This window comes from Podarcis bocagei (genome assembly GCF_964188305.1).
Source record: "Podarcis bocagei genome assembly, chromosome: 1".
Taxonomy (NCBI): domain Eukaryota; kingdom Metazoa; phylum Chordata; class Lepidosauria; order Squamata; family Lacertidae; genus Podarcis; species Podarcis bocagei.
The window spans coordinates 111,239,358-111,259,477 of NC_138125.1; the positions used below are offsets into that span (position 1 = coordinate 111,239,358).

Consider the following 20,120-nt stretch of genomic DNA (forward strand, 5'->3'; position numbering starts at 1 on the left):
CAGAGACGCTTCCAGCGAGAACAGTGGGGAGGTATCTGAGTCTCCCATAGGGAGACCCACACCTCGCCGGAAACTGTCACGCCGTGAGTCCAGGAGACGCGTTTCCCTTAAGGAGCTTCTTTGCTGGAAACGCTTCCGCAGACAGCCACTGTCAGACTCTACGAGTGACTAAGAGCAGACATGTTTGTGGAGCTCTGTCACACACAGAGGTTTGTGGAGTCGCACAAACTCTGAGGGAGCACGATTTTACGCACAAGCAGCTAATCATCCCATTACAGACGTGTTTGCTGAATTGTCTGGTGGTGCGAAATGACACAGGAATTCTTCTTTTGAATAGGTATATTTAATTGCACCAAGAAGGGAAATCAGTGAAATGTGCACGCACATGCCTCACTTGGAGTATGGATTGCACATGACACCTATTAAATTGTGCTCACAGTGGATAATGACTCCTATACCACTCCAAATGCCTGGTAGAGTTCGGAAACTATTTTAAAAGGGTCCACTCCTGCTTTTTAAGCACATCCAAGAATGAGTGCTTATCCACGTATCACACTCATCAGTTGCTTTAAAAAGAAAATAAGATGCAAGATTTCTTAATTTTTGTGCCACTTCTTTCTTTCTTTCTTTCTTTCTTTCTTTCTTTCTTTCTTTCTTTCTTTCTTTCTCTCCTCTAGTTTCCTACACTTTCCCCCTCCTCTGGCTCTCTCTCCCACCCTCACCCCCCCGCCAGTACATTTGTACTGAGTTGTAAGGTTAGTGGCATTGTAGTGTTATGAGAGTAGAAGAAGAGGAGTAGGAGTAGGAGGAGTAGTTTGGATTTGATATCCTGCTTTATCACTACCCGAAGGAGTCTCAAAGCGGCTAACATTCTCCTTTCCCTTCCTCCCCCACAACAGACACTCTGTGAGGTGAGCTGAGAGACTTCAGAGAAGTGTGACTAGCCCAAGGTCACCCAGCAGCTGCATGTGGAGGAGCGGAGACGCGAACCCGGTTCACCAGATTACGAGTCCACTACTCTTAACCACTACACCACGCTGGGGTGGGGAGCAAGAAAGAGAGTCTTCTCTGTAGTGGCTTCCTGAGTTTGAAATGCTCTCTCCATGGAAGCCTGCCAGGCACCAACATTACCAACATTCAATGAGTTTTAGTGTATATTTCTGTTTATTGGATGTAATTTGCCATAGGAGTTCCTTGTGTGCGGCTAATAATAACAACTGATGGTGGTGATGATGACGACAACGACGACAATGATGATGATGATGATAGCAGCTCAGTATGGCCTACATCAACTAACAGTTGCTTTCAAGGGTTTCATACAGAATTCATTTCCTAGCCCTATCTGGAGATACCAGGGGACTGAAGCTGGGCATTTTATATCCAAATTATGGGCTCTACCACTGAGCTCTTCCTGATGTTAGGAATCTGAGATTTACAGTTTTCTCAGCAAAACAGTGTCCCTCCCCCCACAAGTTAGACGGAACACTATTAAGGTACAAAGAAACATTAGTGGCACAATAAAACCAAAAATTACAGGAGGATTGGTAGTAAAACTATGTAGAAGCAAAGACCCTGCAAATCAATCGTGCCTTTTGAAGGGAATAATTGCTTACAACAGTCCATGCTTGATGGGATTAACTAGCAGAATGTTATGAATTTGAGCATAAGGGAAGGATTTAAATAAATGTTTCATTGCAAGGTTAAAAAGCATGTTGCTGTATAATTTGCCATGGGCTATTAATTCTGAATATGTTTTTAAAACGCTTGCATGGATTACCTTTACAAGAATGACTCCTTTTGTTAGTTTGAATTCTTTCTGTTGCGTGCATCATCTCCTCAAAACCCAGCACCGCAGTCTTTCCCAGGACAGATGGGTAGCCTATGATCCCAGAGAACAACGGTTTCTGCTCATCATCAATGGATGACACAAATGATGATGATCTGCTTCTCTTCTCCCCAAAATGCTTCTTGGTGACCTGATAATGTCTGGTGTTATCCACAGAACCCTCATTGTCTTTGTCATAGTCTGCTAAAAAAAGAAACCATTATAGTAAATGATATGAAATTTAGCCTTGTCCTTGGGGTAGCAGGGGGAAAGTTATTATACCATTTAGCAAGTTTGTTCTCTGCTAGAGATAATGGTTCTTTATGTCTTGTTACAGAGAGGGGCTAGCGATTTTAAATGCATTTCCTTCAGCAGATCGTGCGATTCATTTCTCCGTTGGTCTCAAGTGGCTTACAAAAGCCAAACAAAACCAGTGTGTGCAAATAAATAAATCAAATGGGGACAAGAAGAAAATATGTTCTCACAAAAGACTCCTGATCTTTCCCTTTTCTCTCCTTTTCATGTATTTCAAACTGAAATGTCAAGATGCTTCTAGCACAAAAGATTGATTAAGGGTATGGTTTACCCTAAGAGTCTCTAAACTGGTTTGCCGTAATATTTTGGAGAGATTTCTTCATCTGCTTTCCATTCATGATTACTAAACTTAATTCTGTTATGTGTAATCTTTATACTGTGGAGTCTAGGCAGCCCCAGTGCTGATTTTGTAATCTGATCCCTATACCTGTTTAAGTAAGCTCTGAATGCAGCAGGACTTAATCTTGAGTAAATGTGCATAGGTTGTTAATGCTAACTTAACCATAGCTATTCTATAAACCCACAACTTTGGCCTTAAGAGCTCATTGCGCTCTTTGCTAACATGCCTAGCATCTAGATCCGATTTCTAGATTTTGTGATTCCTCATAGGCAGTGACTGACCTACATTTTGGGGGCCCTGAATCTTGAACTGATATCGGGTCCCCTTCTCAGTCAGCAACAAGGTCTTTATAACCACTGTTATCTTCTTCAGTGGGGTTGTTCCACGACAGATCACCACAATTTTCTTTCATAATGAGTTACGACATCTCAGATTTTGATTTAAACTGCTGTGCTGGATTATGTCACATGTCAAAGTCACTGGTGTGAATTAAAAATAAATAAATCCTGTGCCTTATAGTTTCTGAGTTATGGGGTAGGGGAATGAAAGTTAGGGAAAATTAGGGAAATGTTATATACATGCATGATGCACATTTAAAAGCAAATATTTAAAGTGACGTGGACTAATGTTGCTTCTGGGCCCCTCCAGGATTAGGGGCCTTGAAGTTTAAGTTCCATTAGTTTCATCATCATCATAATAATAATATTTATGCCCCAGTCATCTGACTTGGTTTCCCCAGCCACTCTGGGTGGCTTCCGGCACATATGAAAACATAGTAAAACGTCAAACATTAAAAACTTCCCGATATAGGGCTGCCTTCAGACCTCTTCTAAAAGTTGTGTAGCTCTTTATCTCCTTGACAGCTGATGGGAGGGTGTTCCACAGGGCGGGTGCCACTGCCGAGAAGGCCCTCTGTCTGGTTCCCTGTAGCCTCACTTCTCACAGTGAGGGAACCACCAGAAGACCCCCGGAGGATCCGCCCCTGCTCACTGGGTGGCGATTCAAACTGAACTCCCCAGATGTTTTCCTCCAAAACCTCTTAGAAAGCATGGGTGACTAAAACTGGGCCCTATTCTAGATGCAGCACCACAAGCAACAATCCTTGCTCTGGCAACAATCTACCTTGCAGGCTCCCCATGTTCCCCTGCAAGAACAGGATGATGAACTAGATGGGGCAATAGTCCAGTGCAGAAGGCTCTTCTTATGCTCTTAAGGATGCCAATGCATCCTGTTCTTGCTGAAAATTCTTCCAGAAAAAGCAGGAGAGAGGAACCTCAGACCCAGGGCCAAATGTGACCCTGCAGGCCTCTCTATGTGGCCCTTGGGGCCTCTCCAGGCCACACCCCCTCCCCAGCATACCCTGTTTCCACAGGCCATGCCCCTCAATGGCCTTGCTCCACATCTTCCTTCAGTGTTTTCGCCTAGCTGGAATGTGTCCTTGAACTCTGACATTGCCTGTTGCTTGCCTGGATGTAGGATCAAGAGAGAATGTGTGTACAAACCAGTCTTCTGTACAAAGGCAAAACTGATATTAATTGCTCCACCTACTTTTGCCTCTGGACCCGCACACCACTGGCACGTGTGGATCTGTCTGAAAATGGTCCCCAACCCATGCCTTGTAGCTTGTTGTTATCTACCAGTCTGACAACAGCTCATTCCTGTTTCTCTCCTCCAGACCACTCTGGGTTTCCAAGCAGATCCCAAAGATGCTGCTGAGTCCCTTCAGCAAAACGTTTGGGAATTACTGAATTACGCACAAGCAGGGGATGCCATGGAAGAGGCAAAGCTGTAGCACAAGGAACTGGATCTGAAATCATTTCTGTGTTGTGTTGGTTATCAAGGAAGCCTGATATTTGATCAAGGCATTTTTAGCACCCTTGCTTTTAATGCAGAAGAAAGATTTCTCACGGAGCAGAACTGCACCGTTGAATTAATTGTTCTGCTCCTGGCAAATTAGTGGCCAAGGTACTAGAGATTAGGGATAAAAGAACTGTGTGGATATTGTCTAAATAGTATACGAAGCTACTGCAGAAAGAAGTTGCTATAGTAACAACTTGATCAGGCGAACATGGAGTAGGGGTGAAATAAGTACTGACTCGTGTTTTGCCGTTCAGCTAACATCCGTATCCCGATAAGTGTCAGGAGGGAAAACAGAGATTTCAAAGATGCTCTACTCAGCAGCAGCTGGAACAAAACTACTAGCAGTAAAAACAAACAAACCAATTTCTCTTGCAGCATGGAGCTCAAAAGTGACAGAGGGTTATCTCAGAACCTTATTGTAGCTAATCAAAGTATGAAAAAGGATCCCAGTTTTCCAGGTATGGCTGGAAAAGACTCGTGTCTGATGCTGTGGAGATAATATACATGCTTCCTCTTGTCCCAATGCTTCCCCCATGGGAAAACCACTCAATTGGAGCAAATGGCAATTCCGGTTTTCTCCAGATTGACGTTTGCTCCGATTGAACACTAAAGAGCAGGTTTCCCTGGGAAAGGACTGGCGCAAGAGGAAAACTGCTCAGAGCCATGCTTTCTTGGCATGGGAGAAGCGGAAGTGTGGGCAAGCCTGAGATACATAGACCAAAGGTATGACGAGGTGTAAGGCAACTTCCTGTACTTCCCTAAAAACAGCAGGGAGTTCAAAAGCCACGAGGAAGGCCTTTCTGTGCATCACCACATGATGTGTCTGTCCTATGGGCAGGATGCTAAGAAGAGCCCTACCCTGGCAGACTTCAACTCTTGTAACAGGACTATTCTAAATACTTTTAGGTGCCAAAACATTTTTATTCCCCCTGGTATTTAAATAAATACTGTTATTTCTACTGAGCGAGCTTTAGGGCATTTCCACCTAGTTGCTACTTGGGGGTTGGATTCAATGGCATATGGGCAAACTCAGCTTGTGCTATCATAGCTAACTGGGAGGTCTTGCGCAACAAACCTGCTTCCTTGAAATTTTGCTATAAGGTAAGTGACAGGGAAATGCACTGCAAAATGTGGAATTAACACCTGCTTTGATGCAACATCATTCTAACCAGTCTACTCATCAAAAAGCCATCTTTGTCTAATTTCCCTGCAAACAAAATCAGAATGAATGCTCAGTAATCAGGTTATCTGGAAGAACCCTTAGTCTGTGTAAAGGTTGATCTGCTTTTTTTCATGAAAGTCATTCATCAGCCACCCTGAAGCAGCAGCTCAAAATTTCATAGCGGGCAGTGCCTAAAAGGTTACCTTTCCCCTTCAGGTGGCAAAATATGTTTTGTTTGTGAATTTGTTTGTGAAGGTCATTTAGACAGGTTATCTCTGTCAACAGAGTGTGTGTGTGTGTGTGTGTGTGTGTGTGTGTGTGTGTGTGTGTGTAGAGCAGCTTAAATATTTCATGGGGGTATTGCCTTGACAGATTTGTTGTCACTCTTGGTTTTGTGCTTAAGAAATGCCTCTTTGACAGAAAGGTAATGCCATTCTGCGAAACAGTAAGACACCAAGCTAAAGATTTATTTCTCTAGGACACAGAATTGCTCTATAAAACTTTGAAGAGATGACTTATACAACACCAACAGTCAGGCTTTTCCCCCCAGCCAGAACTCACAGGAACTCTGTTCTGGCACCTCTCAGGTGGGCGCCATTGTCAATATAAGAGAACAAGGGAGACATTCATGGTGAGTTTCGGCACCTCTTGTTTTAGAACAATAGCACTGCCAACAATTCACCCATTTCTCAAATTATTCTGTTTAGATTAGAATCAGGATGCAACCATAGTAAATGGAGATTTAAAAGCCATAAGGTTGGAACCAGACTTCATATGAACAGAGTTCCTCTAATAGAGGAAGGGGGGATGAAGAAGAGTTTGGCCCAGTTCCTACGAGATATGTGTGTGTGTGTGGTTGTATCAATTTTTTGGATAGATTGGAATAGAGATTGGAAATGTTTAATTCAGAAGAAAAGTTCCTAAAATAACAAAGTCTGGAAAGGGGATTTGCTTGCTCTCTTAAAGACCGCTCTTGGAGAAAGCAGGAGATGCAGCCTCGTTCCTGCTAGAGGCACTACAACACACTGCCTCAAGCTCCTTTACATCCCTTCCAGCCACACTTGAGGTGCAAAGCTCTGGCAGTCATCATGGCTTCTTGCAGGCATAAGGATGCATTTGGACTTTTGAAACTGCCCGATCAAATTCTTGCTGCCACTAGGATGCTATTATAGGTCCTGCAATACAGTGGTGCCCCGCAAGACGAATGCCTCGCAAGACGAAAAACTCGCTAGACGAAAGGGTTTTGCGAGAGTTGCTTCGCAAGACGAATTTCCCTATGGGCTTGCTTCGCAAGACGAAACGTCTTGCGAGTTCTTGCGAGTTTGTTTCCTTTTTCTTAAAGCTGCTAAGCCGCTAAGCTGTTAATAGCTGCTAAGCCACTAAGCCGCTAAGCCGTTAATAGCCGCTAAGCCGCTAATAGCCATGCTTCGCAAGACGAAAAAACCGCAAGACGAAGAGACTCGTGGAATGGATTAATTTCATCTTGTGAGGCACCACTGTACTGTTGTCTGCCTACTCCTTGCTATTGAAACCTAGATTAGTAGCTTTAAGCAGCTAGCCTACATCAGTTTCACTAGGCCTCTTCCAGAACTTTGCAGGTTCACAAAGTGGCTGTAACAGCTAATGGCTGAGCAGCAAAGGGTTAAGTGATGCTTATGGGTAAGCAGCTGAGGGTGATATGTTAGTCATGCCCAGAGGAGACCCAGTGATTTCAATAGCTGCGCTCTGAGTATGATCTAGTTGGATACCACTCTGAGTGCTTAGGGCAGGGATGAAAAAAACTTTTTTTCAGCCAGAAGGCCACAACAGTAGCAGACATGGGGGGGGGGTGCCTCAAATTTCAGCAGCACCCTATACAACACCAACATTCAGCACCCCCTGCCTCCCACCTTTCGTTCTACATCATACTTGCAGCGCCCCCTGCGGCACATCCAAGACTCCATGCCCAGTGCAAGTGAACCAGTTGCACTCCCCTAAATCTGCCTCTGGCTACATCCTCTCATAGGCATCTCAGTGATGGGCAGGGCCAGATATGACTCTTACCTTTCAACACTAGGCTACGATCAAGTCACACAAAAATCAGAGGTGCCTGCACACCAGGGATGGGTGAATCTTTCAGTGTTGCTTTCTCTTAGTTCCCACTCCCCTCCCCCCATCTTAAGCCCAGCTCTCCTCATTTCCATATCATTTTGCGATATGTATTAAAAGGAACTCCTCATGAACATTCACCAGCGAATTTCTCATCGCATACAATTTTTTGTATGCAATTTTGTCTAATACACACTTTTTTTTGCAAAGCAATAGCATAAACATTTTTGCGTGCTATTTTCAATGATATATGTGATTTAACACATACCTTACCCTAGTATATGCATTTTTCTACACGCTAATTGGCTAGAGAACTGCACTGCAAGATTCAGAGATGTGCAAATGTTGAAGGATGTCTGTGTTTTGGTTCACTTAGTGTCTTATCCTCAGCATGAGATTTATTACAATCATCTGCATATATCAGGGTTGCTGTTTTACGGTTCCCAATTGAAGAGGGAAAGTGATCAGGGCTGTTTAGCTCTGTTACAATGTTGTTAATATAAAGAATGAAAAGGAGGGCAGCTAGCAGACAACTTGGTCTGACACCTTTGTATGCATACCCTTTGTCATCCTTCCATCTGTGCTGATCCTTATCTTCATAGTAGTATTAGTATGTAACTCCAGTATTAGGAGTAGCAGCCTTTTAGCGATGTTAGTCCTTGCCAGTTTACCCCACAGTAGTTTCCTATTAATTGTTTCAAATGCTGAGGAAAAATCAATAAAAGTGGCAAAAAACTGTCTGGGTGGACCACTGGTGTATTTATGCATTAGACAGTGTAGTACAAAAATTTGATCAACTGTACTATGGCCCTTCCCAAACCCAGCTTGTTCCTTGTACAATATATTATTTTCTTCCACTCAGCTTGTTAATTTCAGGAGAAGGCAGAGGCTGTAAATCTTAGAACTTATATCCAATAGGCTAACAGGCTGATAATTCTGGGGGCTGGCATGAGATTTATTACACACCCTTCACCCAGAATGTTCTAGGGTGGGTTACAGCAAAATAAAACATGTTTAAAACAAATTGCAATTGCAACTGGAAATCACAATTAGGCTGCTTCACCTTGAAATATAAACAGAGTTGAATTTCTCCTCTATTGCTATCACACACACACATCTGTCCATTCAGAAACAGCCATTATCACAGTTCAATGACATACTCCAAGCAGGCAGAGGCACCTGAGAAGGATGCTTGAGGAAGATAGAGGCCCTCTTGGGCCTTGGGAGTGACATGGCTTGAGGAGAGTTCCAGGGGCCAGATGGAGTGGTTCAGAGGGCCACATTCAGCCCCAGAGCCTAAGGTTCCACACCATCCTGGTAGGGTAAACTGAGAAGATCTTCACATCTGAATTCTAAGGTCAACCAGCAATTTTGGTCACATTAAATCATGCCAGCATCTCCATGAAATTTGAACAGTGGCACACTTAAATTAAAATAAAAAAATTCCTTCCTGTAGCACCTTAAAGACCAACTAAGTTAGTTCTTGGTATAAGCTTTCATGTGCATGCACACTTCTTCAGATACAATTTTGTATTCAGATACAAAATTGTATTCTTCAGATACAATTTTTATTTTGACTATGGCAGACCAACACGGCTACCCATCTGTACACTTAAATTAGACATGTTTAATTTGCCCCCTTCATGATAATGGTCCCTCGCCTGGGCCTACTCTGAATATGATTTAGTTGACTACAGCCCTCTGTGATCATGTTTTCAAGAACATCATTGTAGAGGAAATCAATTACCTTTATCAATTTCACTTTCAAAAGAGAATTTCCTTCTTCGGAGTTTGCTGTTGTCACCATCTGAATCATTAGTTGTTTGTGGCCTTATTGCGAGTTCAGCCTAGATAAGTGAGATATTGAGATATGATAGATTATACTCATTTCAAAGGTTGTTGTTTTGTTTTTAAAGAAAGAAAAATAAATTGTTTTCTGGGTGGAGCTCATAATATGAATTATGTGTATGGGTGGTTTTGAAAAGGATACAGATTTTAAAAGAAGGTTTTAAAAGAAGAAAGTTAATTTGTGTGTGTGTGTGTGTGAGAGAGAGAGAGAGAGAGAGAGAGAGAGAGAGAGGGGAGAGAAAGAGAGATGGGAAGGGAAGGAGGGAGTGAGAGCAGAAGAGAGGGACAGAATGTAAATTAAAGTGCCTTTTTCATCTTGTACTCAGAAGAATGATTTATGGATTGTTTATGTATTGATAATTTTTTTTCTCAGCAGTGTGTTCTCAGAAACCAGTTTGGTGAAGAAAAATGTGAAAACAACCCCTTGTGGGGATGCGTATTGCTGCAGACAGTAATGTAGTAGCTGATTATAATTAGCTATGATGTTTAATTACACATAAATTGTGATAAAAGTTGCACTGCATAACAATAAAGCTGGTACAGTATGCACTCTTTGTTTTATTTCTCCACCTCTTCCTTCTTTGATTATTTCATTATTTCCAAAGCTGAAACTGGCTCCTTCTCCTTTGGGCTACCATTTCCTTATCACGATGTTTAATTAATGTTTGATTATTTCTGGGTTTTTTGTGGAAATTTTCAGATGCATCCATACTTGAATGTTTCATTAGAAAATCAGCATAAAGACATTAGGAAGCAAAGTGGTGACTTCCCTCTGCAACACCCACAACCTGAAACATAGGGAAGTTATAGCCAAAAGCAACTGGCAGATGCTGGGCTTATGGAAGTACATTGTATGTGGTTCTGGGATGTATCATTTCAGATGGCAAGCAGGGTACCAAAAGCTTTAGTGCTCACTTGCATAAAACACATTTCCTACACATCCAAAAGCTTCCTCCCTCCGCAGCTGTGCAGAGGGATCTGAAGATGACAAAAGAGATTTGGCAGGGCTTTCTCTCCTGATGGAGAAATAAGATGCTTGATAGACCTCTTACTGGCTGTAAATGATGTTGCTAGCTCCATTTCCATCTAGAGATCATGGAGTTTGTAGGTCAACCCCATGACCTGTGGTGGGAAAACAGGGCTCAGTTGAACTTTATGGTGATACCCACCTATGGGAGGGTGGATAATGTTTTATTTTTTAAAAAAGGTTTGTTAAAAAATAATCAAAAAGAGCCCTTTTGCATTACAGTGATAAACAGAAGGATCCCAATACTGTCTCCATGGTGTGTTAATGTTCTCTGTCACACCCAGTGCCTATTGGCAAACCTTCATCTTTTGGTCTGCCAACTCCTGACAAAGCCACAGCCTTTGCTTCTAAACGTGCAATCCTAGGTATGCTTATTTGTAAGCAAGTCCCACTGTGTTCAGTGGGGTTAACCCCCTGGGTGTGCACAGGGCTTCAGACTAAAAGTTCCAAATCAACAAGATGCTCTTCATCCTAATAAGATAGATTTGGATGCTGGCCAATCCACGGAGATAATATTTGAAATCCTGCCTATTCCTCACTCTGTTGCGTTTAGCCTGATGGAGCTCTGCTGTTCATGTTGATGCTAGTCTGTGTTTCTCTCCTGCTCTACGGAACTGCAACAGGGCCAGCTCAAGGTGTTTCTGTTTTGGTGACTGGGCCAGAAAATTCAAGGCACACAACCTGAAAATAAAATAAATGAATAAACAAGCAGACAGACTATTTGCGGTCATTTAATGGCATCTAAGGTTTGCCACTTGAGGCAGCTGCCACACTATGTACCATGGGTTGCAAAGCCAGGTCTAGATTCCAACGAGAAACAGATAGGATAGTGATTAGTAAGAATAAAGAGAATATCTTATGGCATCTTTTTATTTTATGCTTTAAGGCAGCTAGCATGGTGTAGTGGTTAGGGTGTCAGACTAGGGCCTAAGAGATCAGGGTTAAATTCCCACTCAGCCATGAAGGTCACTGGGTGACCTTGGACCAATCACTGTCTTTCAACCTGAACTATTTAACAGGGTAGGTTTGAGGATGAAAGGAGGAGGGGGGAAAAAACTATATCTACTCCCCTTGAGCTCCTCAGAGTAAAAGTTGGATATAAGCATAATAATAAACGAAGAAAAAAAGAGCTGATGGGAAAAAAATATGTCTAGCACCAGTGGCGTAGCGTGGGGGGTGCAGGGGGGGCCGGCCGCACCGGGCGCAACATCTGGGGGTTAGGGTTAGGGGGCGCAAATCCACGGGTTAGGGGGCGCAAATTACTTGCCTTGCCCCGGGTGCTGACAACCCACGCTACGCCACTGTCTAGCACGACAGCAATCCAGAGCTATAAAGACCAAAAGACGTTTTGCCATTGATTTTAGTGGGATTAAACTCTACTCTAAAGGGGATACATCTGAATCAAGGCTGACCTATCTTTTTATTTATTAGTAGTATAATTGCTATTTCCTCCCCTGCTGGGATACTATTGTTTCACCACCATTTGTTTTTGTTTTTGTTTAATTTCATGTTTCTGTGTGTTTGAAAAAGCACTACATTTTCCATGCCCCCTCACTCGGTGCTAAAATGAATAAATTCAGCCCAAAATGGGAAATCTCCTGCAACCACTTTGGGTGAGTGAGAGTAATTGTTGATAAACGGTGCCATTCATTTGTCAGCTTTGTTTCTGTCAAATTCTATAAGCCTTAAGATATTCATTAGTGAAAGGAAGCTTAGACATACTTTACGTACTTTGGGGTTTTCATTTCTTAAATTGAAAGTGAGCTCTAGATTGGTGAGGAAGAGATCAGAAAATTCAGGGTACATATCCAAAACTTCTAACAGGTCTTCTCGTTGGATCTTGTGCAAGTCACAGTAGGTTAAAGCCCTCACATCTGCGTTGGACTTTCCTGGTTTTGCATAAAGATGGACCATCTCTCCAAAAATATCATTTTTGCCTGCAACAATAATTGGGGAATGGGGGAACAGACACATTTACACATGGCCTTCTGCCATATTACAAAAATAAGAAACAGGACATGTTCTCCAAAAATCTGTGATCTCACACTTACAATCTGATGTCATATGGGCTCAGACAAATTGCATCATGTGATTATGCTTCTTGCATATATCCGCTTTTGTGGTAACAAGCCACAAATATGTCCTGCATTTGCTCAGAGGCATATTGCCTTTTTTATCATTTCACATGTTCCAAGACTTATTTGCTTGGTTACTTGTTTGTTTATAGCATTTTTTTTATCCTACACTTCAGATGAAAAGACCCCCAAAGCAGCTTACCGTACTTTCCCATGTATTAGACAAGGGTTTATTACTCCAAAATAAAGTAAAAAATGGGGGAGGGGGTGTCATCTTATACATGGGTAGTGCAGAGGGGGGCGACAGGCAGTTGGTTGCATTCGCGAGCAGGATCTGGCGATTGGGTGGGTGAATGGTATCTGCTGCAGGGGCTGCTTTGGATTGGCTACTGCTTTGCCAAATGGGTGGCCCATTGGCGGATGTAGCAAGGGCTGTTTTGGATTGGCTCCCACTTCGGAAATTTGGCTTGCGATTGTTAGCGTTTGCCAGTTGGGTGAGTGTTATTCGATCAGTCATTCCCCCCCCCCCCAAATTGCTCAACAACTCTGGTCAATTCTCCCCCCCAAAAGCTCAACAACTCTGGGTAATCCTCCACAGAAAAAGATCAACTATGCTGTGCCATCTCCTCCCATTTTCTTAAATTTGAACCCCCCAAAATAGGGGGAGTCTTATACATGGGGGTGTCTTATAGACGTAAAAGTACGGTATATAAGTTCAATAACAACGATAACAGCAAGACAGTCCCTGCCCACAGGCTTCAAATCTAAAAGACACAGCACAAAAGGAGATAGGGATAGGGAGGGAGGAAAGCAAGCAACCTCAGCCATCAGTTCTTAAAGTTGCAAACTTCTTATCATTACCAGCTTGCACAGAAACAGTTCTGGGGGAGGAGGAGTCAATCTCTGAGCCAAGCTAATAGAGGGGACCCTATAGTCCTGTCTCATGTCTCACTTTGCTGCAGCCGGATGCAATAGTCAATCAGGTAGCTTAATGTAAGCCTCCTTTTAGGGATCTTAACTCTGTTCTTATGAACTGGACGTTTCTCTTTCTTTAATTCTGATACATCTGCAAGATCAGTTGTGGTCTAAGAAGGGATTTGTGATTCAGCTTTCTCGGGTTCCACCAAATTTCCAAATGCTTACCCAGGATTGCCACCACCATATCATTCTTGAGGATTTCGATGGAGCCTCGCGACAGGAAGTAAAGCGCCGTCAGAATATCGCCAGAGTGGACAAGGGTGTCTCCGGGAGGTGCGTGCGTCGTCTTAAACTTCATAGCCAAAGCCCGGAGACAGCCTTTACTTGCTCCCTGGAAAGCTTTGCAGTTTTGAAGTAAACTTTGGTTGAGGTGGAGACAGATATCTGCTTGTAAACATTCTGGAAACCCCTTTAGGACCTGACGAAGACAAGGCGAGAGTTCAGAACCAAACCACAAATTGGCCTTGAGTTTCTGACATCTTTTTGCTCAGTTAGGAAGCACTTAGGGTGTTTTTTTTTGGGGGGGGGGGTGTCATTCAGCTCTTCTGGCTATGCTGCCTAGATAACAAACTGGTATAGAGCAAGCGATAGAATGAGGTCAAAATGTAATCAGAAAATGAGCTGGGAAAATTGGCATGGGTGAGCAGATTCTTGCGCTGATATAGTCTAGTATGCGGCAGCTGCATATTATACTATTTCTTTCGACGGGGTAACTGAATCCATATGACTGCGGCTAGGTATTGTGCATGCTGATGTGTGTAACTGATGCTTTCAGTTTGAATTACAAATCTGATCTGTATTTATTAGTTAATGGCGAAATGACCCATCTTGGTCAGAGATGGTGCCTTGCCTGACTGCTCCTACAACATGTGTGGTCAGATTTGTGGAACACTGAAAATCCTTCTTGCCCTTTTCTCACAGAGGTAGCAGCAGTGCCAAGTAAGAACTGATGGGTACTTGGACAGGTCCAGAGAATAATGTGCACCCCACTTCTCTGCTTTACAAGTCTCTGCCAGTAGGTCAGCCAATGCAAAGTTTGACCCCATTTTTCATATGGGTGCAGCATTGGAATTGTTTTTTAGACATTTTATCATTAGTGTGTTTGCCATCCTGGGCTGGGCTGCTTTGGAGGAATGGGGTGGGATATAAATTTAATAAATAATACTTATAGCAACAGTAATGATTCATAATAACTTAAGTAATGGTTGCAAAATTATATATATATATATATATATATATATATATATATATATATATATATGCTTTCGTAGATTTTCACGGGTACAGGAATGCAGGTTTTGGTGTCTTCGGGTGTCTTCCCGTGTAAGAGTTGGGGTGTCTAGGCGACGTTTCGACGAGGTCTCACTCGTCATCTTCAAGATGTCATCTTCGTCATCTTGAAGATGACGAGTGAGACCTCGTCGAAACGTCGCCTAGACACCCCAACTCTTACACGGGAAGACACCCGAAGACACCAAAACCTGCATATATATATATATATATATATTCATAAGCTGGTATTGAAAGTGGTTAAGCTGGTATTGAAAGTGGTTAAGGTCATACATATGCTATACATTTAAAGTTATACCGCTTTAAGTCTGGGATAGCTCAGTCGGTAGAGCATGAAACTCTTAATCCCAGGGTTGTGGGTTTGAGTCCCACGTTGAGCAAAAGATTCATGCACTGAAAGGGGTTAGATCAGCAGTTCTCAACCTGTGGGTCCCCAGATGTTGTTGGACTACAACTCCCATCATCCCTGAGTTCTGGCCTTGCTAGCTAGGGGTGATGGGAATTGTAGTTCAACAACATCTGGGGACCCACAGGTTGAGAAAGGCTGGGTTAGATTAATGAACCTCGTGGTCCCTTCCAACTCTACAATTCTATGATTCTATCTTCAGTGATCCTGGGTTTGTTCAGGGTTCTGAGAGTTGTTAGGAGGTTCATCACAAAGCTGCAATTCCCAGCACCCTTAACAAACAACAGTTCCCAGAATTCTTTGAGGGAACCCATGATTGTCAACGTGCTTTAAACATATGGTGTGGCTGTCCTCTTTGCTATGCAATTTATTCCATATCTGCTAATCGATGTCAATAATCTCATTCCCTTTATTAGATAAATGCTGTTCACAGTTCAGTCAGTGAGGCAGAATTTTGCAGCTGGATCTGAGAGAAACAGACTTCAATTCCACCTCAACCAATAGGTTGACCATGTGTCCTACTTTAGAGGTAAAAGCCTCCAGAAGAACTGTCTGGTCCAAGTCTGGTTGAAAGATAAAGAACCAGAACAAGGGATAGCATTGTAAATTGGAGTAATTAGGTCTAAATCTGAATTAAAACACATAAATTTTCATACACTAATTTTATGCAAATTTTATCACATTTTGACCTCTTTTTGGGTGATGCATTCCCTCTTTTACAGCAATTAGTAAGTGACCACCATAGTAAGTGACTGGCTGAATCTCAACATTGTAGCTATTTCTCATATACATGACACCTTACATTCCCTGTATATTATGCTGAACTGGAGAAGCTAAAAAAATTCATAGAATATCTGGACAGAAATGGCTTTTTAGGGCCCACAGAGCAATCCTACACGTGTTTACTCAAGAGTAAACCCTAATTGTGTTTAATGGAGCATACTCCCAGGTAAGTATGCACAGAATTGTGGCCTAAAACATATACAATAGATTAGATTTTATTAACTATCAGGTGGGTCTATTTATCCACTACTTAAGAAATGTGTCATATCCACAAATACAACATTACTTTTATATATGATGTTAATGATGTAGTACCCAAAAATGATTATAGTAAATCTTCAGGCTTAGTTATTTCAATAGGTTTTTGTTTCACTTCAGCACAATAAAGGTCTGTGCATCCATTTAAGATTTTGTTACAAAAATATCAGCATCATGTCTCCAACTTTAACAACAGCAAAAAGCAGCAGCAACAAATGAATGACTTATATTTGACATGAGAATATCACTTCACCAAAGCCAAGCTATGATTCAAGAAATGACCTTAAATAATTATTTTGACATGTTTTCTATGATTTGGAAGTAAACAATAGAACTTGCACTGTGAAAGAACAGAGAACATTGTTAAAACAGATGTTCATACAAAAAGTTGAACAATTCAAGGACTTGGGACCAGATGTGCCATTTGAGTAAGGAGAGGTAAGAATCTCAACTAGGTTTATTTATTTAGTTAAAAAAAGATTATTTATAGTGGTTGTTCATAACTATAGCCATGCTAGATGTCAGTCACCTTTTAAATTGCTTATGTATGTATGACTGGGTCATGGGTCCATTTAATTGTTTATATGACTCAGACATTGGACTTAAGTTAGTAATGTCCATTAATTTCAATGGGTTTATGCTCAGTTGAATACCAGCTCCTGACCATTAAATAAAATGTGCTCTGAGGAACAGTTGAGAAGCATTTCCCCATCCCACTCCTTAGATGGCACCCCTGTTCAGGACATAGAAATCACATCTTAGAAGAAGCCAGAATAGGCAAAAGATAAATAGGCAAAAATCATTTAATAGGCCACACAAAGTCAACTACATCCAGGGCTTTCTTGTGACAGTGCTTGCCACTACAGAATACCAGAACCTATAAATTTTGCTGCTCATGGCAGCCATTTTGTGCTAGCACCAACGGACACATTTATCAATATATAAGTACCAGTACCTCATTTTAAAAAACAAACACAGCTCTTACTATATCTAACAAAACTACACCCATGGTAAAATGGTTGCTGTATCTGATAAATTGCTCTGACAGTTCCATATTAGGACATGCAAATTTATGCTTTGGGTTGCAATAGTATAGTACCCCAAACAAACAAATATTGTGCTGTACTATGCTATTGCAGAGATACACACCAGAGTGAATGGTTTGGGATCAAGTTACCTTAAAAAATGAAGCTTCACTCAAATTCACATGGCCAGGCCAATTCTATGCCCGCTTACTCAAAAGTGGCACCAATTTCCACAGTACTCATTTCCTTGTAAGTGTGCCCAGGGACTGGATTCTAAGAAAAGTCTCATAATTCATAGCATGAAAGCCTTCTTCAGCTGTTCTTCGGCATTAACAAAAGAGGAGAGACAGCTGCATTCTCTGTCACTGTTCCCATCAACACCTTCCACAAGGCAAAGTTTTGAAACAGAAAGTCCTGATTTCCCAGGATCTAAAATTCATAGAAAGCCTCCACAAGCAGAGGAGGCTTTCTGCTTCAGAAGCTCCGAACTCTAATTTGTGGAGGTGGTTCTAGAATGTGGTGGTTCTAGAGTGCTCATCCTCACTCTCCCACCAAGAGTGGCGTGATCACGCTGAAGAAAAATTCCTGAGGGGAGTGTTACAGAGTCAGCCAATTGCATAACAATGCAAGTATTATAGAGTGATATCTTGTCGCAAGGAAATATTTACCCTACCCTGTTACCAATACCATAATTTGAATTTCATCCCAACTCTCTCTTATCTGAAAATTAAAGATTATTCAGCAATCCAATCATATGAATGCCGCTTTCAGCCGTGATTCACCCCCTCATTCCACATACTGATTATATGGGTGTAAACAGTTAGTGAACCACTAAAAGCTGCTAAAGGGGAACCAGTCTTCACTCAGTTCCCTTTGAGAGTGTGCGCACAGATCAGGGACATTTTATTGTACGGAATAAGTTTTGGCAAAGTTTTCTGATAGAATGCCTAGGAAAAAGCTTATTTTATCTAGGACAACAGCAGCCTGTCCCCATCTTTACCTGCAAAAACTAGTTAATGTGAGATATGCTTAGTCATTAAGAACAGCCAAGCATTTTAATAATTGGGAATAGTTGACTACTTTATATTGCCTGAGGGTAAAACAATTTTAACAGCGCCTCAGGCTTCACTGGGATCACTTCCAAAAAGTGTGCTTCAGGAATACATGTTTTTCAGACCCATTCTAAAATTTCTTCAATTTCTACATAATGTAAGCATGTTAGAAAAAATTACTTTATATACCCATAATGAGCACAGAACCATCTGACCTTCTTAGAGCCCTCTCATTCTGAAGGCTCGCTGGGCAATTTAAAGGATAAAATAATACTAAGATAGTTTCGTGGCCCTCAAACCTTTCTCAAGTCAACCATCTCCCAAGCTTGCCTGCTTCCCATATCCAGCACAGATGCTTGGTTGAGAAAGTGGCTAGATGTACTATTTACAAGAGGTGTGTGTATGTGTGTGTTAGTTTTAGCCCGCTGGAGATTAGGGGTGGGGGAGTGGAAGAGAAGGACTAGAGGAGAGGGCAGGTAGATATGGGGTGGTGGTGGAGAGGCTGAATGAGGGGGATTATTAGAGAGAAAAGGAGGGTGTTCCTTTTCCACTGCATGTCATCTGCAATAAATGTCATGGCTGGGTGGTTACCCACGCACCCGACCATAACACGCACGTAGTTTTTAGAGGAGGAAAATCCGTAGGCATGCCACCCGTAGGCATTCCTTCCATAACACGCACAGACATTTCCCCTTACTTTCTAGGAGGAAAAAAGTGAGTGTTATGGTGCAAAAAATACGGTAAGTTCCAGGATCGTATAAATTCAGAATTTCTGAGTTTGTTAAGTATATTAACTGCATTTACACAACAACAGGGACTATATATGTAGCAGGAGTCTGATTGTAATAATTGACTCATTTCAGAGGGGTAGCATGAGTGACACTTTTGCCTCTGCTGCTGGTTCACCTCCAACTGGCCTTCAGATGACACTGGAAGAGTTAACTGAAATGGGTAAGGAAGGAACTCAGGAAAAGCATATAAGGAAGGGCGGGAGATTATGGTCAACTTCTACAAACAGCACACAGAAGACTTGGAATCTCCTGTCCTTTTCAGCATCCCAGATGCCAGTTGACTGGCCCATAATTTTACATGCTAGTGGCTACTCAGCTTTTATAGCCCTGATCATAAGAAGCAATATTTTCACAATGACATTTCTGCTGGTGCATGCAGTGTCGACAATGACCAAATTATATTCTTTTTATGTCAGCATTTGGATCCCAGTTATAGTAAGTCCCAAATCCACTCTACCCAACTGTTGCACATTGGTATGTTATCAGCGGCACAGCTGAATTGTATGACAAAAGAAATGGAGAAGTAGAGAGAAAGAAACGAACAAATTAATTAGACTCTGATCATATCTCAATACAAGAATGACACATTTTCTTTTTATGTATTAGCTATTCAAAATAGGGCTCGGAAGGACGTTTCCTTCTTTTCAATATAAGGATCATAAGGATTTGTTTTCATGAAAGGAGCTACAAATATGTGAGCATTTTCTTTCTTATGTGAAAAATAAACTGTATGCTTTCCTATGTATTAAAACAGTTTTATTTTAAAAGCAAAGATTTTTTTTTAAAAAAGGCCTTTCACTGTATTAAGTAGGAATATAATTAAATAATGCATGCATTTGTTTTTCGCAGCAGCAACTGTTACTGCTTTGGACTTGACGTCATTCAGTTTGCAGAACTAAAATTTGCCAAATACACCTTACAGTATTCAAGCTGCCTGCCTTTAGATGTTCGTCCACGCCTTCCAAATCCCACTGGTGTTGGCAAGAATTCTGCATGC

At 41.8% G+C, this 20,120-nt stretch overlaps 1 protein-coding gene across 12 annotated transcripts in view; it reads right to left on the reverse strand.

Annotated features, from left to right (window-relative positions):
* Positions 1 to 20,120, reverse strand: part of KCNH7 (potassium voltage-gated channel subfamily H member 7) — a 263,311-nt gene that overhangs the window by 14,304 nt on the left and 228,887 nt on the right. For 7 of the 12 annotated variants that reach the window (XM_081199246.1, XM_081199244.1, XM_081199251.1 and 4 more), the window contains 4 exons: positions 13,684 to 13,936; positions 12,197 to 12,402; positions 9,338 to 9,437; positions 1,778 to 2,029 (listed from right to left, as the gene is read on the reverse strand). In XM_081199246.1, coding sequence (XP_081055372.1) covers positions 1,778 to 2,029; positions 9,338 to 9,437; positions 12,197 to 12,402; positions 13,684 to 13,936 — 811 coding nt within the window. The remainder of the gene's footprint in view (positions 1 to 1,777; positions 2,030 to 9,337; positions 9,438 to 12,196; positions 12,403 to 13,683; positions 13,937 to 20,120) is intronic. The other 5 variants (XM_081199245.1, XM_081199252.1, XM_081199247.1 and 2 more) reach the window with 2 other exon arrangements.